The 25,836-nt window shown below is 37.8% G+C and overlaps 2 protein-coding genes and 1 non-coding gene across 5 annotated transcripts in view; 1 reads left to right on the plus strand and 2 right to left on the minus strand.

The window, feature by feature from the left end:
- The window catches only part of SMC6 (structural maintenance of chromosomes 6), a 119,839-nt gene that overhangs the window by 67,114 nt on the left and 26,889 nt on the right, over positions 1–25,836 (minus strand). The window contains exons 1-3 of one of the 3 annotated variants that reach the window (XM_073897015.1): positions 8,737–8,897; positions 3,101–3,243; positions 1,092–1,209 (exon numbers count right to left, since the gene is read on the minus strand). In XM_073897015.1, the coding sequence (XP_073753116.1) occupies positions 1,092–1,209; positions 3,101–3,238 (256 nt within the window). In that variant the 5' untranslated portion in view covers positions 3,239–3,243; positions 8,737–8,897. Of the gene's footprint in view, positions 1–1,091; positions 1,210–3,100; positions 3,244–8,736; positions 8,898–25,836 lie in introns of those variants that run through there. The other 2 variants (XM_025867774.2, XM_073897014.1) reach the window with 2 other exon arrangements.
- The window catches only part of GEN1 (GEN1 Holliday junction 5' flap endonuclease), a 28,175-nt gene continuing 11,430 nt past the window's right edge, over positions 9,092–25,836 (plus strand). Inside the window, exons 1-6 of the mRNA XM_025867775.2 lie at positions 9,092–9,478; positions 17,606–17,781; positions 18,431–18,617; positions 21,652–21,828; positions 23,432–23,542; positions 25,708–25,781. Of these exons, the coding sequence (XP_025723560.1) occupies positions 17,621–17,781; positions 18,431–18,617; positions 21,652–21,828; positions 23,432–23,542; positions 25,708–25,781 (710 nt within the window). The 5' untranslated portion in view covers positions 9,092–9,478; positions 17,606–17,620. The remainder of the gene's footprint in view (positions 9,479–17,605; positions 17,782–18,430; positions 18,618–21,651; positions 21,829–23,431; positions 23,543–25,707; positions 25,782–25,836) is intronic.
- On the minus strand, positions 17,179–17,369 carry LOC112821337 (U2 spliceosomal RNA). The gene has a single exon (XR_003207406.1). It is a non-coding gene; the product is annotated as a U2 spliceosomal RNA (small nuclear RNA).

Below are 25,836 nucleotides of genomic sequence, written 5' to 3' on the forward strand. Positions count from 1 at the left end.
AAATCACTGCTTCAAAATTAAAAACAAAAAAAAAAGACAAGATCTAATTGCAGAACCCACCAGTCTTTCCTTATTTCTTGTCCTGCGGGGCCTCCCAGTAGCAACAATCCCTCTGTCCATTCTCTCCTTCTGAAAACATTTTCCTCTTGACTGAACACAGAGCAGGGGAAACAAAGAACGACAACTAAACACTGAACAGAATGTGGAGCTGCACTCACCTACAGTCCTTTCTAAGCACCACCACCAGCTGTAGACTCTGACAAGCCTCCTTTCCGTGTACTGGCTCAATCAAATTGTCAACAGCTCAGGCCAGGCTGGTCCATCACAAAAGCTGCCTAACAGGTCTTTCTAACCCCTGTGTCTCTGCCCTTCTAATCCATTCTCCACACAAGGAGGCCAGTTTGTTTCACAAATCTTGACCGTGTCATCCCTTCCTCATAAACTTTAATTGGTTCTCCACTGACTTTTGAATAAAACACCAAAATCTTTATCATGGCATTCAAGGTTCTCACCAATATCACCTACAACAGCACTCTCAAGTGTCAGTTTCTACCCCTCCCTATCATGTAGGATATGATAAAGCCATCTAAGGTTGTTCACCACTGTCCATGCACATCTTCTTCCCCAGTAAGACCTACAGAATCTGTCATAGTCATTCAAGTACCACCACAAATACCACCTCCTCTTTAAGCTTCACTGGCCACGGTGAGAAGTAGTTTCTTTCATGTTTGGATTCCATGGCACTCTGTTCATGCTCTATTATAACATTTAATAGATGTAAGATGCAAGGCTGACTCAGTCACAATGAGGGTAGTTTGTCCACTCTTCTATGGTATGAATTTCAAAGTATATGGATTAAAAAAAAATAAGCAGGAAATGTTTATTCTTACTACATAAATAACGAACCTAGAGTTAACTCATTATTTTCTTACAGTGTAGACTGGCAGCAAATACTGAAAATATTCATGACTACAAGTTCTAGATCTAAAACTTACATTTATCAGCATTCACAGACACCTATTTTAAAAAGTTAATGCATTCTAACTGTAAAGTACTGCTCAAAGTCAAATAAGGAGGACAAAAGCACTTACTTCCATTGTTACCAACAACAAAGTTGACATTAGAACCAAATTTAAAGGGTCCAAGCATCGAATGACACATAAAGTTCCTTAGCTGAATACTCTCAATTATTCCAACTTCTGCTGCGGTCTATTAACAAAAGAAAAAAAAAAGAGAGAGAGAGAGAGAGGAAGAGAGAAAACAATTAATGTGTCTAATAAAATCACTATAACCACCTAAGCATTTGGAGAAAGTTCAGCAGGGTTACTAATGAAAAAAGTTATAGTAAGCAAATAACCTTAACTTCAAAGAGTAAGATGAAATTAAATGGGAACCTTCTATGAGGAATCACTCATTCTAAAGTCCTTAAAGGATCTAATAATTGTATCACATAGTTTCTTAATAGGATAATACTAGCATTTTGAGTCAGATAATTTTTTGTTGGAGGGGGGCTGTTTGGTGCATTTTGAGAATTTTAACAACATCCCTAGCTTCTACCCACTAGATGATGGTAGCACACATCTAACCCCAAGTTGTGATACCCAAAAATATATACAGATATTGTTAAATGTCCCCCCGGGGTAGGGGGGGATGCAAAATCCCCCCTTGAAGCGAGAACCACTGGTACAATAAAATTTTTTAATCTTTTTTAACAGTGTCTTTAAAAACTCCCTGTTTCTTTTCTTCTGGATGCCATCTTATTAAAAAGCAGAAACATTTACATCCTTGTATGAGCAAAATATTGGAAATTATGGTTGAAGACTTTTTAAAGTAAATTTTTATTTTGATCTAATTGTAGATGCATTGTAAGAAATAACAGAGGGATACTGTGAATTCTTTACTTGGGTTTCTGCTCACGGTACATCTTAAAAACTGTAGTACAATATCACAACAGGGATACTGACATTGATCCAGTCAAGATACAGAACATTTCCATCACCACAAGGATCCCTCATGTTGCCCTTTTACAGCCAAGCCACATCCCACCCAATCGGCCCCGACTTTAACCCCTGGTCCACTAATCTGTTCTACATTTCTAGAACACTGTCACTTCACAAATGTTATAGAAATGGCTATTGTTGCCTACATCGGGAGTTCACTGCTAAGTAGTATTTCATGGTATGAATGTACCATAGTGTTTAACCTGTTCACTCACTGAATGACATCTGGGTCGTTTCAGTTTCTGGCTATTATAAATAAAGCTGCTATAAACATTCATGTATAGGGGCACCTGGGTGGCTCAGTCATTAAGCATCTGCCTTCAGCTCAGGTCATGATCCCAGGGTCCTGGGATCAAGCCCCGCATCGGGCTCCCTGCTCAGCGGGAAGCCTGCTTCTCCCTCTCCCACTCCCCCTGCTCGTGTTCCCTCTCTCGCTGTGTCTCTATCAAATAAATAAATAAAATCTTAAAAAAAAAATTCATGTATAGAATTTTGTGTGAAGGTACATCTTCTTTTCTCTGGGACAAATGCTGTGTTATAGGGTGCATGGTGAATTAAAAAAAAGAACAGCCGAACTACTTTTCAGAGTGGCTGTATTATTTTACATTCCCACCAGCAATCTATGAATGATCCAGTTTCTCCTCATCCTTGCCAGCATTTGAACTTGTCACTGTTGTCACTGTTTTTAATTTTAGTCATTCTGATGGGTGTGTAGTAATATCTCATTGTGGTCTTAATTTGTACTTCCCCAATAACAAATGATATTGAACACCATGTCATGTCACGTCCCTTACTGTCCTGAAGCCTGCAGGGTTGATGCTACAGTTTTGTTACTGATAATTTGTGCCTTCTTTCTCTTCTTCCCTTTGATGGCCTTGCTAGAGTTTTGTCAAATTTATTGATTATTCCAAAGAATGAGCTCTTTTATTGTTTTCTTTACCAATTGTTTCCAATAATTAACATAAATGTCAAAAGTAGTCATATTATTTTACCTTAGATTTTTTTTTAAATCATACTGCCTTTCCTTACATTGAATTATCAAGAATATGACATATAAACCAGACATGAGAACCATGCCAGGCCCCAAATTCTGCACTTACCAAAGTAGAGGTACCATTAGTGAAAGAAACTGTACATTCATCTTCATCACCGTCTTTGTCAAAGTCATCCAGCTCTTCTTGTCTTGGTCTTTTGGCATTTTCAGGAGAGAAGAAATTTTCTTCCTTTCTTTTGGCCATCGGGTCTGAACATACATTAGAGTAACAATGCAGTAAATCAAGTATAGGCATCCATATGATGCTTCCATTCACATTAAACTTAACAAAATAAATGAGACAAAGCTTAAATTTTAAGTACTATGTCCATTCGTTTTTACTTTTAAAAAAGTAAAAATATCATCTGTACATAAGCCAAAGAACACCAGTGGCTACTAGAGGCTGGAAAGACAAAGAAACAGATTCTCCCCTCGAGTCTCCAGGAAGAAACACAGCCCAACTGCTGTCTTGGTTTTAGCCCCAGGAGTCATGTCAGACTTCTAACCTGCAGAAGTATAAGGTAATAAATGTAATGTTGTTGTCTTTTTAAATCATGTGTGTATGCTACACTAGCTGATTTTACTTCAGAGTTATTCATGGCCAAGATTTTATTGATATGGGTCTACCTAAATGTTTTGACTCTTAAACTCACAAAAGGTAAAAGATTTTATTTGTGAAACTGTGGCTTCCACAGTTGACCCCTGGAGTCACTGAGGCTAAGGAAAGAGCTCTGGTAAAGTTCTAGATCTGAATCTTTGCGTCTACAGCCTAATGCAACACATAGGGCAGCAGTTCTCAAAGGTTGTGGCTGATCTCTTAAAAAGTACTCAGGACTTCAAAGAGTTTTTTATTTACCCCTATCAATATCTACCATACTGTAAATTAAAACTGAGAAACTTTTAAAACAAAGAACACATATGTACATGTTCTATCAGTCCTCAGAGCAATGGCATCATCACGTCTCATAACCCCTGGAAAACTCCATTCGCTCATAAGTGAATGAGAGTGAAAAAGGCAAATAACATCCGACTGTTATTATGAAAACTCTTTGACTTTGTAGACCCTTTGAAAGAGTCCTGGACCACACACTGCAAACTGCTTAGTACAGGGGATACTATAAGCAAGTCCATGACACAGTGCCATAAATTGTAAGGCACAGCTAACAAGCAATTAAGTTAGAGCAGCAGAGAAGAAGCCAACCATAAAATGACTTATAGACTTGATATTCAAAGTATGGTCCAAGGACCAGCAAGTAGCATCTACATCTCCTGGGAATGTATTAGATATCCAGAATCTCAGGCCCCTTCCTAAACCAAATGAATTAGAAACTTCATTTTTAACAAGATCTCAGGAGATTCACAAGTGCATTAAAGTTTAAGAAGAACTGTTGTAAACAACATTCTAAAACTTGGACTTTATCCTATCCTGAAGGCAATGAAGAACCTAATCATAATAAAACAAATGCCATCTAAAAGGTATTTATTAGATCAAATCTGAAGGACATTTAACCTAAACAAATGCCTGAGACAATACTAAGATTACAGTCACAATTACATAATATTTAACATCTTTCTTTTTCAAATAATTGAATGTTAATTTTGAATCTCTCAAACAAGTTAAAACTTGAAAATCCAACCTATTTCTCAAACTATTTAACAAGAGTCAATGTATATTAGTTTCAGCTTGTTGCTAACTTAAATTCCCTGGAATATCACCATGCCATTATTTTCCCCAAAATACCTTCTTCTCTCCCACCCATTCTCTATTTCCTTCTCAATTACTGAGCAGTAATTTATTTATTGCAGGAAAGCAAAGAGGACACATTACCGTTTGGTTTTCCCCACGCTAAATGCCTTTTTAGATACTGTTTTCATTAATGCCCAATAATGATCTTGCAGTTAGCAGGCACTCAGACATCAGCTGACTGATTTTAGTATTTTACCATGAAAAAAAATGGCAGTTTTTCAAGTAAAACTGGGGGAGGGAGGTGCATGTAGATAAATGTGGTTAAGCTTTTTAAAATGAATGTGAGATTCTGTACTACACAGAAGATGGTGTGCTACATGATGACGATGTTTTTTATTTGCTATGCTTGGCCTAGGATTTGCAGTTTTCTATTAGGTTGCCATGGTAACATTAGTCTGACAGACACTGAAGGATCCTACCTTTTAAAATACAAATAACTCTGTAATTTAATGATAATGGATTTTTAAAAACACATATGAATGTCCTGAGAGTTAGATACAAGTTAAAACAGTAAAATTATTTCCAAAAGGCTAAAGAGACATATAAATAGATACAAAGAAAAATACTTCTAATATTCTGAAATACAAAAGGGAAAAAAAAAATCTCCTCTGGGATTTTCAATACATCCATAAAGCTCTTCATTTGTTTATTTACAATAAAAAAGTCAGAATTAAGGGATACATCTCTCCCTCACAGGAAGCAAATCAGAGCAGGATAGTAACATATATACAACTGTCAATAAAAAGTAAGTTCAAGAAGGAAAATCAATAACCAAGAGTTCATTACAGCAAGTTAGTGAATAGGAAATTTGATAGATCAAATACACTTCAACAGGATTATAAATTCCTAAATATTAAATTTTATTGTGAACCATCTAATAATTCATACTTCCATTAACATCTGGTAAAGTTCTAGATCTGAATCTTTGCGTCTACAGTCTAATGCAACAGTGAGAACAGGATGTAACAGAACTGAAATTATCAACAGGAAATAATGGTCAAAAATAAAGGCAAATTGCTGCTATATCTGCATCTGCTGTGGACTGTTTACCTCATCTCCAATTCTGCCCCTCCCACCACCACCGACATACTCAATTCTGCATTAAACAATCTCATTTTTAATGTAGTGAACTAATTAATAATTAAGCACATTGCTTGGGATTTTTCATAAAATCATAAGATGCAATACATAATAAATAATATAAATAGTTAAGTGAAACAATTCTTAAGTCCATCTATCAAACAATTCTAGATCAGTGTGAATGGGGGCAAAAGAGACCAGCCACTAAAGGGTGAGGAGGCGCTGAAGAAAAGCAGTGGCAATATCAGGGATGAGAGGAACAGAAGAAACCAAGAGATTTAAAAGTATGGGTGAGGGGTGCCTGGATGGCTCAGTCATTAAGCATCTGCCTTTGATGCTTTCGGCTCAGGTCATGGTCCCAGGGTCCTGGGATCGAGCCCCATATCGAGCCCTGCATTGGAGCCCCATATCGGGCTCCCTGCTCCGTGGGAAGCCTGCTTCTCCCTCTCCCATTCCCCCTGCTTTGTGTTCCCTCTCTCGCTGTCATTCTCCGTCAAATAAATAAATAAAATCTTTAAAAAAATAAAAAATAAAAGCATGGGTGAAATGGGGGAGTAGAATTAACATTTGTTAAATACCTACTTACTACATGCTTATCTTTTGAGATAAACACTTTATCTCTTTTAATCCTCAACATTCTTATAAGTACTGTCCTTATTTTACAAAGGGGGATATTGAGACTCAAGAAGACTTTCTGCCCAGACTTGTGTAGTTGTAACTTAGCAGAGCTCAGATCCAAACCCAGGTTTGTCAAAACCCAAAGTCAAACTTCTTCAATGCCCACGTTCGTCCAGGCATGAATGACTGAGTTTGTTTATAGGCAATGAAATTGGCTATTATTTGTCTTCTTATCTATGTTTTGTTAATGTATAAGGCTACAAAAAGGATTGTACTGTGATGTGTCCTTCTAATGTTACTATCTGAGCCAATTAAAACTTTGGGCTTTAAAAAATTTCATTTTGTGTTTCATTTTTAGAAACAATCTTCACACAATGCTAAATGCTGTAATAAGTAGACAGTGCAGGTTTGGAAAGAAAAGGGGTAAATAATACATTTATTTTGTTTGGAACCACTGAGTTTGAAGTGTTCCTCGGATATTAAGAAGGAGAGGTCAATAGGCAGTAAAATACACTCTGCAGTAGGGGTGGATTTGGGAGTGATGCTAAGAAAGCTACAGAAATTATTCTGAATTTGGTCACCAGGGAAAGTAAGTGAGAAAAGATGTATCTCAACTAGTGAATCAAAATGCTAACATTAATAGAAGTGACTATACTTGACCCTCAGGCACCTGGACTTACTAATGTGTGTGTATAGACAGAACTGTGACATGTAATTATGCCTTAAATATAATGCATACCATTATGGTAAAATTTTGAGTTTCTTGTTTATTGATTCCTGAAAGTAAGTCAAATACAGCTTTGATTAATTTTTCTAACTTTGTTCTAAAAATTTAGGTAAGTCAAGATTTAGGTAGGTTTTATATAAAATTCTACATCTAGACACTCAGTAAAATAAACCTTTGGGGAATAAAAACTGATTCTCACTTTAACAACTTTAGTATACCCTTTTGTGCTTACCTTTGTTGCCAAGCTCAATACTAAATGCTTTACATTTATTATAGAGACAGGGCTACAAATATCCTCCTCCCACCACACACACACACACACACACACACACACACACACACACACAGCACTTAGAATCCAATTACAGAATAAGAACTAAAACTTAAAGGTGATACCAAAAAGCTCTGGGTCACACAACACTCGTTCTCTTACCAAAAAAAAATGCTTTATAAGCAATATTCTAGTGATCTCCAAATTTTCTGTACTCATCGCCATTCAGAAAAAGAAATTTTGAATACATATTTCAACATAAAATTATCACTCTGTGTATTTCGCACAGTACTAAAGTAAATCTAAGAAGTTCTAATATGTTCCCTTCCACCCACACACCCAAGTAACTACTACCTAATACCTGCAGGCCAATGCTTATGTTACTGAATTTTTTTTTTCTATTGAATATTTTAAAAGACTATACAGCAGTCATCTAAAAGTTAGGGAGTTTGGACTTTTTTTTTTTTTTCTCTGAATATACATTCCAGAATAGCTTGTCTTAAAACACTCGCTTTTAATCTCCTACTCATGAAATATACACAGAGTAAAAGCGCTCGCTTAAGTTCTGCCTTCAGGGTTTACACACAAAACAGTTGCTCTTTCCATGAATTATCACAATATTATCTGAAGTCTTATTGGTCCCACAGCCGTTTCTCTATCCTAGAGTCTTGTGTTCCGCAATTCCCAATCGGGATTCCTCTTCGGTTCATTTCCACAAGAGAAGAGGGAATAGAAATGCCATCATAAAACCTCCAAACATAACAATTTAATTTTTCTAGATAATACAATCTGCGTTGTCATGACGCTGGGGTTTAACAACAAATCGAAGTGCTATTTGCATACATCTCGTAAACAGACTAAGTTGTTGCCGGTGAGGTCTCAGATTCGCGCTAAGAGCCGGATGTCCGAGCCCACCCATCCCTTCAAGCTACTCCCCCTCAGCCGAGGGCCGGTAGGGGCCGGGCGCCGGGTCCCACAGCCCGAGCCGGATTTGTCAGCCCCGCCGGCGGAGCCCGAGGAGGGGCCCAGCGGCGACTGGCAAGTTTCCCGCGGTTCAGGAGACCTGTGTCGCCCGCAGAGACAGCCCGAAGATCCCCGCCGGCGGGCTGGCCCACTCGGGCCCGCGGGGACACCCTGGACACCGCCGCAGCTCCGGTGACCGAGCCACCACCAGGTGGGCTGGAGGGCGCCGGCTAAGGGGGCAGCGACAGGGGATGGATCCGGAGCAAGGGAGAGCGACAGCGCGCGCCCTCACCTTACCTCGAACAAGTCCAAGTCTCCCCAAGGAACCCAATCGGCGCGGCGGTCTCGGTGCAGCGGGGCGCTAAGGACACCCTGGGGCGTCTCGGCCTCGGCTGCCCGCCGTTGGCCCACGGGGAACCGCGCGCCCGCGGTGGGAGAAGGCAAGAGGCTGGCTGCCCCGGCGCCGACCGCCGGACACTCCGCGCCTGCGCCCCGCCCCCCCTCCCGCCGGGGCTCAGCCCGCGCGTGCGCGGTTCGGAGTTTTCGCGCCCCTAGAGTCTAAGAGGAGGGGCCGGAAGTGCCCCCTCAGCCGGCGGGGAAGCTGGTAGGCACGCAGGGCTCGGCGTCGGCGGGACGTGCGGGGCCGGGTGATTTGCCTAAGTGAAAGGGAAGAGAACTCGGAGTACCCCAGCAACAGTTCCAAGCATGCGTAGAGCCGACCGTCTGGAAGCCGGGAAAGTCTAGCGAGAGACTGCGGTCGCGGAAAGGGGACGGTTACTTCCCGGAAGAGGCGGGGCCATGTGGGAGAGGGCGCCGAATTAGAAGTGCGTCCCGCAATTTCCCGGGTCGGGTGCTGCAACCCAAATGTTAGTCTTTGCTTAGGGAAAAAAGGAAAGAGGACTTTTCCATTTCGTTCCTTCAGATTTTTTTTTGTTTTCTTAGAAAATTTGTAAACTTGGAGGCAGCAATAGTTAGCATTCAGACCAAACGTAAATGACGGAGGGGCGTCTTCCAAAACCAAGGAGAAACGGTGGTCCGGGTAAGTCCCGCGGACCGTGGAGAGGCGGCCCCGCCCGGTTCTTCCTCGGGCTCCTCTGAAAGTCTGGGTTGGGGCGCTCCTCCGAACCTCGGTCAGCGGCTCGGCTGGGAGTACGGTGGGAGGTCCGCGTGGCCACCATCCGGCCCTGCTTGCTTGGCCTCCGGCCTGCCCGCCCTCGCCCCTCTCCGCCAAGGCCAGTGGCCCCTGGATGTCTTCCTCCCCGGCACACTGTAGGGCGAACGCCCACGCCCGGTGCCAGGCCCCAGTGGGCGTAGTCCCACGGAGGTGTTCCTTGTTCAGTGTTGTGCTCTGAAAAATACTTCCACGATATCAGTTACCTTAAGGCATTGTGGTTATTTACAGTCTTGCCCCCGCCCTGGCCTGTACTGTAAACCCCCTCAATAAATATCGGAACTAACGAAGTTTTAAGTTTCTTGGCGTAGCTTACAGTGCTGTTCTCACCTCTTCTGCCTTTACACAACTCCTCAAGTGATTATGTTGATCTAGTCAAATACTCTACTTCCTATATTCCCATCCCTTGGAAGATGGGAAAAAGTGGCATTTACCGCTACTCCACTTCACCCCCAAGTAGATGACAAATTTCTGGGCTCCAGTAATGGAATTCCTTCCATCGAAGTCACCTTTTGCTTCTAAAGATAATCAAATGTATATTCTTCCCGTTGGGGCCCTTGCCATGGCACAGTGAGAAGTAGGACCTGGTCGAAATAGACTGAAACACTATATGCTATCTGGTCTAAGGGTCCTTGTTGGTAAACAATGGGGAACAGTTGGGTGGTTTCTGCTCAGATGTCACTTCCTTTAGGAAGCCTTTTTTGATGCCCAATATTAGGTAAGGTACTTCCTCAATGTAGTCCTATAGCTCACTCCTGTTACCTCTGCCTGTCCCTGTCACATTGTTGTAAATCTCTTTTCATCTCTAGTCTCATTTGCCCTACTAAAGTACTTAAGTGCAGGGCTTTTCCCTCATTGTATCTAGCATCTGGGATTCCTGGTACATAGTAGACATTTGGTAAATACTTAACTCTAAGTTAAGTCTGGGGTATGTTATGCTTCAGAGTTTACGCTAAATTCATATGAAAATGAAACTGAAAAAATCGGGGCGCCTGGGTGGCTCAGATGGTTAAGTATCTGCCTTTGGCTCAGGTCATGATCTCAGGATCCTGGGATCGAGTCCCACATCGGGCTCCTTGCTTAGCAAGGAGCCTGCTTCTCCCTCTGCCTGCCGCTCCCCCTGCTTGTACTCTCTCTCTCTCTCTCTCTCTCTCTCTCTCGGGCAAATAAATAAATAAAATCTTAAAAAAAAAACTGAAGAAATCATAAAAAAACCCAGCATTAATTAGTGAAATTATATGGAAATCCCATACAATCCAATCTTGTACTGAAATAAACCATTTACCTATCTTTATATGAAAACAGTCTTGTAAGTGGGAATTGGGAAATTGAAAATATTTCTCACTTTGTTGTTAAGGAGGTTTTTTTCTAATGTTTTGGCTTAAAACGGAAATAAAATTGGAAAACTGTTGGTTTAATAAAATGTGTATTTTTGCGTAAATCAAACCACTGACCTCTTTTTAGGTTCTTTAAAATTTGATTCATTACTAGAATTAGCAAGGTTCTGTGCTTTTCTCACCTCATTCAGTTTTATAATTAACCAATAAAAGCTTATTAGCTTTTAAGGAAGTTTTGGGAGCATAAATTGATTTATGGGCACCATATGGTTACATCAAAGGATTTGTTTTGTTTTAACCTGAAGTGGATTCTTGAGCCCTTTCTTTAAACTAGAAATTCATGTCCTTTCTGTCAAGTAATAGTATCTAGAATAGAGTGATTGTCTTTATTTTAGTACAAACTACCAAAACTGGTCATGAGGTTCAAAGGCTATCAGAATCTTATAGTTCATCTGGTTTAGTGCCTCTCATTTTGTAGATGGGTTAAATATCTTCCCGAGGTCATACAGCTTCAGGATTATATCAAAGATCAAAATCCTAGGTTTCCAATCCCAAGTCTAGTGCTTTTACAGTAAACTAAATAAATTGAAGACACTAATAGGTTATGAAGTTACTTACTGTGGGTTGCTCTGACTTTGTTGATTCATTTAAGTATTCTAGTATCACATTAATTCTTAAGAATTGTTAATATGTTAAGGAGACTTCTTTTTATATGTAATATACATTGATGCACGATCAGATTGATGTCAATAAAATTTACTACGTTATAAAAGATAGGAGTAGAGACTCACCAAATCCTACACCACAAATTTTTCAAATTGTACCTTATTAAAAAATAAGCAAGAAAAAATTATACATAGTTGTGAGTGAGTTTGATATATGTTGTATTTAAATTTTACTTAATGCTAAGCTATTTTCGAGTAACCTCATCAGGTTGATCATGACCTCATTCAAAAACCATCTGTTCTATCTTTGAGTGTATTTGTACTTGAGTATCTTAAAAGCTGTTGAATTCTGTTCCTTTTTGCAACTTTATATGCTTTTACAATCTTACTGTTCCAGAGGAAACACTGGAGCAAAGAAAGTGGCAAGGAAGGGACAGCAATACATCATGGGAATAGACATTTAGAATTAACTGTGTTCTTAAAACATGTTGTGTTATTTTCATAAAATAAACATTTCACATAATTTTTCCCTTTCTGGACTATTGGGGTATTCTTTATATATTCTACTTTTAGGAGTGATTTTTCAAAAGGAACATGCCTTTTAAACTTAACCAATTCGATTTAGATCATATATCTAGTGAAGATAATCCTAAAATAGTATTTTAAAATAATGTATTACGTGTAAAACACTTAGGTAATTTTACATAATTTCTTTTTGCATTTTATAACTGGCTATAAGATAGCACCATAAGTGAAGAAGTAAATTAATGTGACAAACAGAAGGAGTAAATTAACATGTGACAATCAGATGATGATTTTAATATGTTTTAGGTTTTTAAACAGGATCACTGGCTTTTACGAGGAGAATGATTGTGTAGGAGAGGAGGGTAGTAAAAAGTAGAAGCAGGGAGGCCAGTTGGGAGACTGTTACAGTTGTATACAGGCAGTGCCAGGAGACTATCATTAGAAATGGGGATTTCGGATATATTTTGAAAGATTTGTTGATGGAGCAGGTGTTGGGGAGCTAAGTACAGAGAAGAATCAAGAAGGACTGCTAGGTTTTTGGCCTAAGCAACTGGAAGTAAGACAGTTTTGAGGACAGGTGGTGGAATCAAGAGTTAAATGCATATTATGCATCTACATGAAGGCAAAGTAGGCAATTCAATATTCTAGTTAACAGCCCAGGGGAGATGTCAGATGAAGTGGGATAAATAATATTAGGGAGACTGGAGAAGAGTTCATCATAGAGTCTTCAAAGGAGACTCAGCAATAATGTCCTTTCCAGTGTAGTCTGTCTCTGCCTCTAAAAATATTCTTTTATAATTCTTTCTGCTCACTTTCCAGTTCCCATGCCCACTCCCAACCCTTTTAATACATTGCTTGGCATAGTTCTAATTCGTTATTTTTTTAGTTAAAAGTAGTGAAGGCTTTATAAAACTTTGTAATTCAAGGTCTAACAGAAGTTCATTAATGTAAAGTTAGAAAAAAAAGATTCATTGGCGCATGTCATGGAAGCTAGCTCCTATTAAAATGTCCCCTTGATTCCTATCATTCAGAGAAAAAAGTGAGAAAAAAAAAGTATATTTCACACTAGCAGCAATTCTACCATGCTAATGAAAAAACTGAGCCAAGCATTACTATTTTATAGGTGTGTGCTTGGGGAGCACAAAGAGACACTCTTCTTTTTCAGATCCATTTCAATAGCTACACAGGGACTGTAGGGTAAGGTATCAAAGTCGGTTTGAAAAGCTTTGAGATAGATTTTAAAATATGGTGACCAAAAAGATAGGCAACGAAAGAGACAGTTTTCTGGAAAATACCACATAACTCAGGAAAAGTGGAGAAGAAAACACTTCAGCTCAGAGATAGTAACTCAAATTTTGCTTTCTGGGAACCAACAGATAGTTCTGTCATTCTTTTTCTTTTTGCCTACATCATTCATAACAGTTTTTTTTTTTTTTAAGATTGTATTTATTTGACAGAAATAGAGAGCACAAGTAGGCAGAGAGGCAGGCAGAGGGAGAGGGAGAAGCAGGCTCTCTGCTAAGCAGGGAGCCCAATGCGGGGCTCGATCCCAGGACCCTGGGATCATGACCCGAGCCAAAGGCAGACACTTAACCGACTGAGCCACCCAGGTACCCCAACAGTTGTGTTTAAGTAGCTGTGATTCCAACTTTGTAGTCTTCTCTCACGTTTTAATAAAGGAATAGCCAAAATAGGTGTCCTAGGTAGACATTACTGATAACTGTTCAACTACCAGTGCTGGTGGTTCTGTAACATAACTGTGGATGCTTGTTCTTTAAACCAGATATATTCTGACAAAAGAAAATAAAATAGCGTGAAGAATTACATTTTAAGTGTAATAATCATGTTATATTAAAAATATTGGGGCACCTGGGTGGCTCAGTCGGTTAAGTATCTGCCTTCCGCTCGGGTCATGATCCAGGGTCCTGGAATGGAGCCCCACATTGGGCTCCCTGCTCAGGGGGAAGTCTGCTTCTCCCTCTGTCTCTACCCCTCCCCTGCTTGTGTTTCCTCTCCCCCCCAAGTAAATAAATAAAATCTTTAAAAAACATATCATTTATGGGTTTAGTTAAAAGCCCCCTTGATCTTGCTTAAGGGATCCAATCTGTGGAATTTTAGTGTTTTAATAGAATCAGTTCCAGGCTTATTTTTTTCCAGGCTTGGCTGCCCTAGTGAATAATATTCCATTAAAGTCTTTACAAAATGTTCCTAATGTGCTTGAAATATTTAGAGGACTGAGGTTGGAAAATCAAGAGTCTACCTCATCAACATCTCTAATTTTTTTTTCTACAACCTTCGGAAGGACTATAATACGCATTGCAGTTCTTTACATAAATGTGTGTTTATCTGTGCCATCATAAACAACACTGCACTAGATGCAATCTTCATTCATTATTATTTACTTATGTATGTGTGGTCAACTCATGAAATGAAGCATTAGAGATAAGACCGGAAGGAAGGAACCTGTGAGCAGGAAAGGCAGAGGAAAGAATGTGCCTTGCCTAAGTCCACATGACTAGCTCCTAGATGATCTGAAGGAAACCAGAAAATGTGAATCTCTCATCCCTAAAAAAACCATACTCAAGTCAGATTTGATATGAGGTACTTGTAAATTTGCAGAACCTTGCTTTTTAATTTGACCCATGAACTATAGTCATATTTGATCTCTTAATATTTAGGCAAGAAGTAAACCACCTAAAGATTTCTAGTTTTATTTCCCCAACCTTTTACAGATAGGACCACATCTTTTTAACATTTTTTAATTTGAAAAATAATATATGCTTATAATTATTAAAAAAATTAACACAAAGGAGTATACTTTGAAGAGTAATTCTTCTTCCCCTTCCTAAACTACAGTCATCCCTGATATATAACCTATTTTGTACCTGTTTTCACTTTAAAACTTGGAGATTGTACATGTAGATCTATCCCATTTTTCCATGTCACCTGTTCTTTTTAACATACCATAATTTATTAAAGAAATTCCTAAATGGACATTTGGTTCTTATTGTTTTACTGTTATAAACAATGCTACAGTCAGTATCCTTTTTTTTTTTTAAAGATTTATTTGACAGAGACACAGCGAGAGAGGGAACATGGCGAGAGAGGGAACACAAATAAATCTTTTAAAGATTTATTTGACAGAGAAAGACAGCGAGAAAGTGGGAGAGGGAGAAGCAGGCTTCCCGCGGAGCAGGGAACCTGATGCGGGGCTTGATCCCAGGACCCTGGGATCACGACCTGAGCTGAAGGCAGATGCTTAACGACTGAGCCACCCAGGGGCCCCTACAGTCAGTATCCTTTTATATAAATCTGCTCACAGCTAAGAGCGTATCTTAAATTCCTGGGAGACCTTTTGCTAATCAGAAGATAACCTGCATTTAAAATTTTGACAGCTAGAGTCAAGGTCACATTTAAATGACATATGATCAGTTAATAATGTTCCTCCAGAGAGAGAAATTGCATAATTTCCTTCAATAGCAATCCATTCCGGTATACAGTTTGAATCACAAATAAAAGGAAAGCAAAACTGTCAACAAGAATGTCCCTCTCAAACTTTCTACTTCTGAATTTTATGCGTTCTGATGTTTAAGACTGTAAAAGTCTTATTTCCTTTCATAATAATGACTTAGAAAATACATGTGTCCCCACTCTTTGTCCAGAATTAACTACAACTTTTCACATTAACAGAGATAAAACCTTATCTTCGAATCAATGCCATAATGCAACCTTCAACCAGTGGGGCTTCTTATGTGAAACAGACTACCTAATGCTTTATACTTTGCATTTAAATCTGTATATTTTTCTTTGTAAAGTGACATGTCAGCAAATATTGGTGCAGTTATTCATAAAAAAATGAATGCACAAAATAATATAGTGGCCCTGGCCACATTATAAAATTAAGAATCAGAAAAGTGCAGAGAAAACAGCAGTCCAGCATTTGTTTTCTTTGCAGCCATGTACAATTTGAGAAAATTTGCTTTTGCTGTGGAATCTGTTAAAGGAACAGAAACACAGTACTTTTTATTTAGAATGGCTTTACATTGGTTTTGCATTTTGCATGGTGATAGCCTTTTGTAGTATTTTTTTGTATCCTACCTGTGTTTCTGGAATGAATTAAGGTCATTATTCAGAGGATGCTAATCTGGATTATGTTTGTAAAGTGAGACTGAATCTTCATTGCAAATACTACATAATACTCTCATCAAATAATAACAAAATAAGAGAAAAACAGAAATAGGTGTTTAATAAGGAAAAACTGTAGAAAATACCAAAGCAGGTTAGAATAGCAGAGTTTAAGTCAATTTTGTTTTTAAAATGTCTTGTACACTGAAGAGTTTATTTAACATTTGTTTTCTTTGAGTAGTGGCACTATAGGTGATTTAAATTTTTTTGTTCTTTCAAAAGATTTTTATTTTATTTTTCCACAATAAACGTGTGATTTTGCAATTTGAAAAGCCAATGCTTTTTTTAAGAAGATAATTCCGTATGCCTCCAACTCCATTTTATGCCCCCCCACCAATTTTCCGTTGACCTCTTAGTGTTTTTGCCTTAGTTTACTTGTTTGCATGCTTCTTTGCTTTTGTTTTCTTGTTTTTCCTGATTATGATAGAAAACTAGTCCTATTCTTGCTTTAGGTATGTAAATCAAGGAGTGAATTCTCAAGAAGACAAGTATGATTTGCAGCATCCCTGGTACCCATCTCTGCATTTGTTATCTCTTGTTAACAGCTGGAACAAAGCCAATTACTACCATTTTTTTTCTTTTATTTTCTAAATTTCATGCAATATTAATGTCACCATGTGAGAAATATTCTTAACCACTGCTAAAGAGAACATAGACAAGAAGAGAGAATGAGGAGGGATAAGACCATGGACAATTGGGTTCCATTAAATTTAAAAATAACATTATTTTTCAGTACTACAAAGAAACCCATATTTGGTGTGGAGTGGATTTTAAGGACAAATTTAGCATGGTACAATTTGCAAATAACTTTTATTTTTTATGTATTTATTTAAAAAATTTTTTATTTCCCCCCCGAGGGGGGTGCACCATTCTTGGAAGTACTGCAATACCAGGTCGATGCATGGAGTGGATGGAGCAAGCTCCTATTCCATCTCCTCATTCCAAAAATCCATTTAATATATTGTCCTCAGATAGAGGATATATCAGATATTAAACTGATAAGAACAGATACTACACTTGATCTTAGCCAAAAGGCCAAGAAGCGATTGCGAATAACTTTTAATCCCTTAGTTGCATCAGTATTTTTGTAGCTAGTAGGTCAATTACTACCACTGTTAATGTTTCATATGTTCTTGACTCATTCCAAAAAGCTGACTAATGAAGGAAATAAGGAGAATTCTCTATTTTTGAATTATCCTAAACAAACATACTATATTGTTTGAATTCCTGTTCTGAGCTTCTGTGTCTCTTAACAATCTTATCACGTGTGTTTCAAATCACAGCAGGTAATCACCAGAATGGGCGTGTATGACTTGTGGCAAATTTTGGAGCCTGTTAAGCAGCACCTCCACTTGCATGATCTTTGTGGGAAAACCATTGCTGTTGATCTGAGTCTCTGGGTTTGTGAAGCACAGACAGTCAAAAAAATGATTGGAACAGTCATGAAGCCCCACCTCAGGTATAGTAAACATTCTTAGGATATAAATGTATGATTGCGTAAGCAGGTAGTTTTGTTTCCACTTTCTTTGTTATTGTTGCTGTACATTTTGGGATTTTAAAATATATTAACATGTCAGTGTCTGCCATCTCTAAATCGATGGCTCACACATTTGAGCTCCAGATTCACAGACCTAGCTGCCTCCTTCCCATATCCACAGGATGCTTTGGTGACTAGAAGCCAGAAATTTGGGAGCCATTCTTTGACCCCTCCTTACATCCAGTCTATCAGGAAATCTTGCCCGTTATACTTCCAGAATATTCCTTGTGTTTAGAAACTTCTGTCAATGTCCAGAGGCAGGACCTCAGTGTGTGACACCATCATCTCTCATCTGTACTGAAATGACATCTTTTGTGAGTTTTCTTCCCTCAGCTCCTGGCCTCTTCCTTCTCTAAACCATTTTCCATGTAGCACTGAGAACCATCATAAATCTCTCCTGCTTAAAAAATTCAGTGGTTTCTCAGTTCACTTAAAATACAAATACATAAAATGTGATTGCATGTAACCTTTTTGGTATTAGTCTGATGTTCTTGCCATTATGTCATATTGCTGTGGTGACTTTTGCTATTGGTATATGATTATTAACGGATTACTGATTTTTATATTTAAGGAACTTATTTTTTCGTATCTCCTATTTAACACTAATGGATGTAAAACTGGTGTTCGTTATGGAAGGGGAGCCCCCAAAGCTGAAAGCTGATGTCATAAGCAAGAGGAATCAGATTCGGTATGGGTCTTCGGGAAAAACATGGTCTCAGAAAACAGGGAGATCACATTTTAAATCAGTTTTAAAAGAGGTGAGTGTTTAGATATGATTCAGTAATTCTGTTTGAGTTAGAGAATACATTATACTCTGATAAAGGTTGTTATATCATCATCTTTAATACTCACTAAGCTTACTGTAACTAGAAGGCCAGTGTGGTTAGATAAGAGAGTTTATATTCCATAGTAAAACTGACCCAAGTTCAAGCCTGGCTCTGGCATATAGAAATTCTGAAATGTTGAGCAAGATTTTTAAATTATATCTGCCTCACTTCCTACCCTGTGAAATGAGGATAGTAACACTTCGCAGTGATGTGGTGAAAATTTGAAAAAAAAAATCAATATATACAATATCTAAAGCAACTACTACATAGTAGGGAGTTGATACGTGTTACCTCTTTTTTTTTTTTAAGATTTTATTTATTTATTTGACAGAGAGAGACACAGTGAGAGAAGGAACACAAGCAGGGGGAGTAGGAGAGGGGGGATCAGGCTTCCCGCTGAGCAGGGAGCCTGATGTAGGGCTCAATCCCAGGACCCTGGGATCGTGACCTGAGCTGAAGGCAGACGCTGAACCACCCAGGCACCCCCGTTTTTCTTTTTAATTGTGGTTAAAATTTTCATTCCTTTTAAAACATATTACATAAAATAATAATCATTTTTCTCTTGAAATTTTATTTTCTATTCGTAATATGATTTTAAAAAATAGTTTTCAATTAGTGATTTTCCACCATAATGACTGTCAGTAGTTGAAGAAAATATCTGTACTGGATGCTAATTATTTCTTACATAGTCTGTTCCTGGAAATATCTATGGTCCACATACTCAGGCCATGAAATACCTAGTATAAAGCAACAAGATGTCCATCTCTTCTTGAGAAAATTGCTCCATTTCTATTTCTTTATTGCAGTAATTGTGATGTTTCAAGCATTGTGTCAGTGTTCAGTGTTGTCTGAATGAATAAAAAATTCATTTTCATATATCTGTACCCTTAGTTACTAGGCCCTACTTCCTGCTAACTCACGGCCGTCTTTTAGGTATAAGCATGAAACACAAATTAGTTTTCCTCTAATACCACCCCATGTGACAGACTTAGGGTAGGGAAATTTATAACCAGCCTTATCACAAAATCTGTGCTGGTTTTTGAAGATTTGGAATGACAAATAATGCAGGAATCTGAAATAACTTCCACACTCTTTTGTTTATTATGAGAGGATATTTCTTTCTTTTTTTTTTTTAAAGATTTTATTTGAGAGTGAAAGAGAGAGAGCATAAACGGGGGAGGGGCAGAGGGAGAGGGAAAAGCAGATTCCGTGCTGAGCAGGGAGCTGGACATGGGGCTTGATCCCAAGAACCCCCAGATCATGGCCTGAATTGAAGGCAGACACTTAATCAACTGAGCCACCCAGGTGCCCCTGGAAGGATGTTTCTTATCTAGAGGAAGGCAGAAGTAACATCTGTAACAAAACTATCACCCTAAAGTCACTCAGCCAGAGTCCTGAAAAGTACCTTTTTTTTTTCCAACATAGTACTTTGTCTTTTTGAACCCTGTCCACCTTGGGCAACATCTGGCAGAGGTTTTTATTATGTAATATAGCATGCAAGCAATCAGTTAAAGCAAAAGATGATATTTATAGCATCAGTTTCTAGAAACTACAGTTAAAAAGCCTCTTTTCCTCACCATGCCCAGTATTTCTCATTGTAGAGTGCATGAGCAACAAGAAAGAATGCCCTAGGCTATAAGGCTAGACTACAAGCTGTTCGTCTGGGTTCAACTCATAGCACAAAGGGAACTCACAGAGGATTATTTATAAATCAGCACATTGGCAGAAACAGCCTGCACAGACATTTGACTTCTAGGAGCAAATCAACAACCGGTCCCTATGTGGTTTCGCACAACATGAGAGTGTCATTGTACAGACATGATAGAGGAAAGAGAACTGTAAGGTCTTGAGTAAAATTTGATATTAGGATCTTCTTTGGAAGAGCTTGTATTAAAGTGAGCATCATGTGAGAAGAATTTTTGTAGTTTTGCAGATGTAAATCTTAATGTGATTATTAATCACTTAAAGATATTTCTTTTAAATCTTGAGATAACATTGAACAAAACAGTGAAAATTGAATATTTAATGCTTTTTCTAAAAATGTAATTTTTTTAAAGATTTTATTATTAGAGAATGAGCAGGAAGGGGGGACAGAGGCAGAGGGAGAAGCAGACTCTCCACTGAGCAGGGAGCCCAACTTGGGGCTCAGTCCCAGGACCCTGCAATCATGACCTGAGCTGAGGGCAAATGCTTAACCAACTGAGCCTCCCAGGCGCCCCTAAAATGTAATTTTTAAATTATTTTTTAACTGAATGTGGATTGCTTTTTATTTTTATTTATTTATTTATTTACTTATTTATTTTTTAAAGATTATTTATTTGACACAGAGAGAGAGCACAAGTAGGCAGAGCAGCGGGCAGAGGGAGAGGGAGAAGCAGGCTCCCAAGGAGCAGGGAGCCCGATGGGGGCTCGATCCCAGGACCCTGGGACCATGACCCTAGCCGAAGGCAGATGCTTAACCGACTCAGCCACCCAGGCTCCTCTGAATTGGATTGCTTTTTAATTGACATTATTTTTTTAAGCTTTCATTATAGAAAATTTTAAGTCAATATAGAAGTAACCCATCATCAGTCTTAAGCAGTTATCAGCTCTTGGTCAATCTTGTTTTATCTGTCTCCACTCACTCCCTACTCCCATGTCATTCTGAAGCAAGTCCCACACATAAAATTGCCTCAGTCTCGATATTTCAATATCTTTGTCTAAAAGATAAGGACTCTTAAAAATAAATAAGAACATAACCACAATACATTTCTTATTGTCACACCTAAAGTTTAGCAGTCATTCTTTAATGCCCTAAAGTATTCATTCACTGTTCAAATTTCCAGTTGTTCCTTAGATATCACAATTTGTTAAAACACCTAAATAGTTACAATTAATATTTATAATACAGATGTCAGTTAAACACTGAAAAAAATAGCAATAAAATAATGTTCTTAGATTTCTTGCACCTATGTTTTCTTTTCAGTGCCTCGATATGCTGGAATGCTTAGGCATTCCCTGGGTCCAAGCTGCTGGGGAAGCTGAAGCCATGTGTGCTTATCTTAATGCCAGTGGTTATGTAGACGGCTGTCTCACCAATGATGGGGATGTTTTCCTCTATGGCGCCCAGACTGTTTATAGGAATTTCACTATGAATACCAAGGTACTTTTCTTTCTCTTTTTTAGCATTTGTTTCACAGAGTACCTTTTTAAAAGGGATTATTAAATAATTAAATGAAACAATATGTGTAAAATACTTACCATAATGCCTGGCACATAGCAGTTGCTAAGTGAAATGAAATGTTGTTACAAATATTGACACATAGTTCATTTTCTCTGAAATGTGGATTTCCTTCTTAAGGGCTTGATTTGTTTCACATGATTTAATTCTAAATCAGTTTCAATAATATATTATAAAAATACATATGAAATGTCTTGCTTTGACCCAGAATTTCCATTTTTAGTAATTTATCCTCAAAAACACCTCTAAATATGCAAGAAGAGATGTACGAGGATGTTAATTGCAGCATTGTTAGTAATTACAAAAATGTGACAAACAACCCAAAGAGAGAGAGCATGCGCACAGCACGGGGAAGGGCTGAGCCAGGAGCCTGACACTGGGCTTGATCCCAGGACCCTAAGATCATGCATGGCCTGAGCTGAAGTCAGCCAGCCACTTCACTGACTGAGCCACCCAGGTGCCCCTCAAATGCCAATTTCTAGGGAATGGTTAAACGCTGCTATGGTTCTCAGTTAGAGAGGTATTGCCAGGGGAAATTTTAGTTGTAACTATTCAAGGTTGGGCAAGGGAAATTACAGACATTTGATAGATTGGAGCCAGGAAAGCTAAACCTCTTGCCAGATGATTCTGTTACTTCTCTGAAAATGCTAATAGTGTCCCCACTGAGAAACATTGCCTCAGAGTCCATTGTATGTAATAGCAAGCGGTCATTAAAGTGATAGTACTGGGGCTCCTGGGTCCTTAAGCAGCTGACTTTTGATCCCACCTCAGGTCTTGATCTTTAAAAACATTTTAAAAATTAAAAAAAGAAATAAAAAGGTATGTATTATTGCTATTAAAGATGTATTAGTGAGCAAAAAATGTTACAAAATAGTACTTTTGTATAATTTATAAATATAGCTAATAATAATAAATATTTGTGTATATGTGTCAGAGTAATTTTTGAAAGAATATGCATGAGAGGGAGACAAACCATAAGAGACACTGAACTCTAGGAAACAAACTGAGGGTCCCTGGAGGGGAGGTTGGGGGGAAGGGATAGTTGGGGGATGGGCATTAAGGAGGGCACTTGATGTAATGAACACTGGGTGTTATATGCAACTGAGGAATCACTAAATTCTACCTCTGCACTAATAAAAAAAAAGAATATGCACTACATTATTAATAATAGTTTAATAGTTAAACTTTAGATACTGCAATTACAGGGAATGTTTTACTTTTTATAATACTCACTTTACAGTGTCTAATTTTGTAAGGTGAAACTCTTTTGTAGCTGTCAAAAAATAATAAAAAGGAAAATTTTGACTATTATAGTTTATTTTTTTAAGCCAGTTTTTGAAACTATGACTTTATTTCCAGATATTGAAATGTTAGATTCTGTGAAGATTCTGGTGATCAGGATAATTTTTTCCTATTTTAACTCTTAAGAATAATTAAGCATTTAGAGACAAATTCTTTTTTGTAATGTTTAATTTATAAATGTTTACTTTTTTGAAGATTAAACTAAATCTGTACTTTCTTCTAGGATCCACATGTTGATTGTTATACAATGTCATCTATCAAGAGTAAACTAGGTTTGGATAGAGATGCTCTGGTTGGACTAGCCATACTACTTGGCTGCGATTATCTTCCGAAGGTATGCTTAGATTGTTGTATTTACTTATTAGTCATAGTGTGTCTTTTTTGATACCTTACATGCTGCATAAATATAAAAATAATATGGCTATCTGATTAAGAACCTAACTTAGAGTATAATTTTAGGCATAATAAACAATTTAGTGACGAAAATAATCAGCATTTCAAGTGACATTAAAAAACTGGCTCATTGTGACACTGAATGTGATAAACGAGAATCGAATAATAACTAGGCCCACAGCTTGAATATCAGTAAACCATTACTCTAGACTAAGAGATGCACATTCGAGTTTTACTACCATTTAAAAAAAAATACAGGAATTACTCTTTTCTTGTGTCATACCAATATTAATTTCTATCACTGGTTTGTCTGTTTTTTGGTTTTCAATCTTACTTGCAGCTTTCCAACTGTGCACATGCTCAGTAGTAATACTGTTACTAGGCAACATGATTATTGTGGTAAGCCATTCATCCTTCCTTGCCTCTTAGCATTGCACTGAGTTTTGTTCATGAAAACATTTTATTTAAGATGCACAGTACAGTACTTTGTAACAAATAGGTATACTAATAGGTGAGTGATAAATTAAGAATTAAAGGAGAATCCCATTCTTAAATATATTTTTTTCATTTTAAATATATTTTAAAATATGGAATGCCTTGAATTGTAGTTCTTACTATGTAGTCCCATCATTAGGTCCCTACTGATCATCTCTGTATTCTTACTAATTCTTCATTCTACTGTACACTATTCTTCCTTATACTATGTATTCTGTCCCCAAGAGAAGTCTAACAAAGGATGACATCTCTATTTTTTTTCACCAGAGCTTAGGAGAGAGGAAAAAATAGCAGAATAGTAAAATTATTAACCATCATTTCTAACTCAGGTCATCAGTGACCAGAGAGAGAAATCACTTTTTTTAGCTAGTAGGAAAAGGAAGCAGGAGTAGGAAAGTAGGAAAGTAGGAAAAGGAAACTTTTAAGTAACACAAAAGTAATTATTTTATTATAATTCTCATTCTGAAATAGAAGATTCTTATTTCCCATATGTAATTATGTCATAATTAAAGTCTAGAAACAGTCGAATGTTGAACATAAGAAAAAATTTGCAAAATTAAACTCACAGAAACCAATTTTAGCTACAGTGGTGTTACATTATGTCTTAACCTTAGCTATTTTGACGTTTTCTAACCTTTGTAACAAAACTGGTATCTGTTTATTTTGTTCTACTTGAAGATTTTTACCACTTATGAACTAAGATGATTTACCTTCAAGAAACTTAACATGTAGCTAAATGCTAATATAAGAAGGGTGATATACAAAATATCTAGCAACGGGTATGCCAAAGACACAGGCTGTAGCCATGAAAACAGACTTCTGGGGACCACTGTTAGGAGAGGTGCTACCCTTTTACTAGCTGATCCTGAGTGTAAGGGGGCTGGAAAGGGGATTCAGGCTGGAGGGAGACCCCTTTGCCAGCAGATATTTAGGATGCTTGTGCAGTGACCATTTACTAATCAGTTTGGAAATATTTTAACACTGGCATGTCTATCCCAGTGCATATTGGCTAAATGGCAGTCCTGCTTATAAGGTAGATTCATAAACTTTTATAGGAACTGGAAGACTCAAACCAGAAATTGTCATGCAAATACACGTTTATTAACATTTTTTTTCTGTGTTGGCAACTTGTTTTAATTTTTCAAGAGTTAACTTGGAACTCTTCTTTGTTCTCTTTTGATTGTCTGGGTCTTTAAAGATTAAATGTTCATCTAAGTAAGTGAACATGCTTTTTCTGATTACAAATAGAACCTGAAGTTAAGTCAAATTAAAAGACTATCAGAATAATTAACATAAAAAGTAAAAGCCCTCTAAAGTTCTGTTCCTCCCTCCCTTAAAATAAACACTGTCAGTGGTTTAGTACATAATCTTGTGACTTTTTGGTTTGCATAGATTAACAATGTCGTAGTAATTTTAACAAATCTAGATCGCAGGGTGGGCGATTTTTATTTTTTTCTTAAATGTGGCAAGGTATCTTGCACATCTTTTCCTATCATTACATAGTTACCTTATTCTGTTAGCTGCACAACCTCCCATTGAATGGACATGTCATACTTTATTTCTCCATTCCCCAGTGATTAACATTTGCTTTTCTTTTCCACTTTCTGAAAGGGAGTCCCTGGAGTTGGCAAAGAGCAAGCATTAAAACTTATACGGACTTTGAAAGGGCAAAGTTTACTTCAAAGGTAACTAAAAATTACTCTTTTCTTGTGACATTAGACATTTATTCTTGTTGAATTG

Source organism: Callorhinus ursinus, unplaced genomic scaffold (genome assembly GCF_003265705.2).
Source record: "Callorhinus ursinus isolate GAN/ISIS: 27379988/994484 unplaced genomic scaffold, GSC_fseal_2.0 scaffold10, whole genome shotgun sequence".
NCBI classification, from domain to species: domain Eukaryota; kingdom Metazoa; phylum Chordata; class Mammalia; order Carnivora; family Otariidae; genus Callorhinus; species Callorhinus ursinus.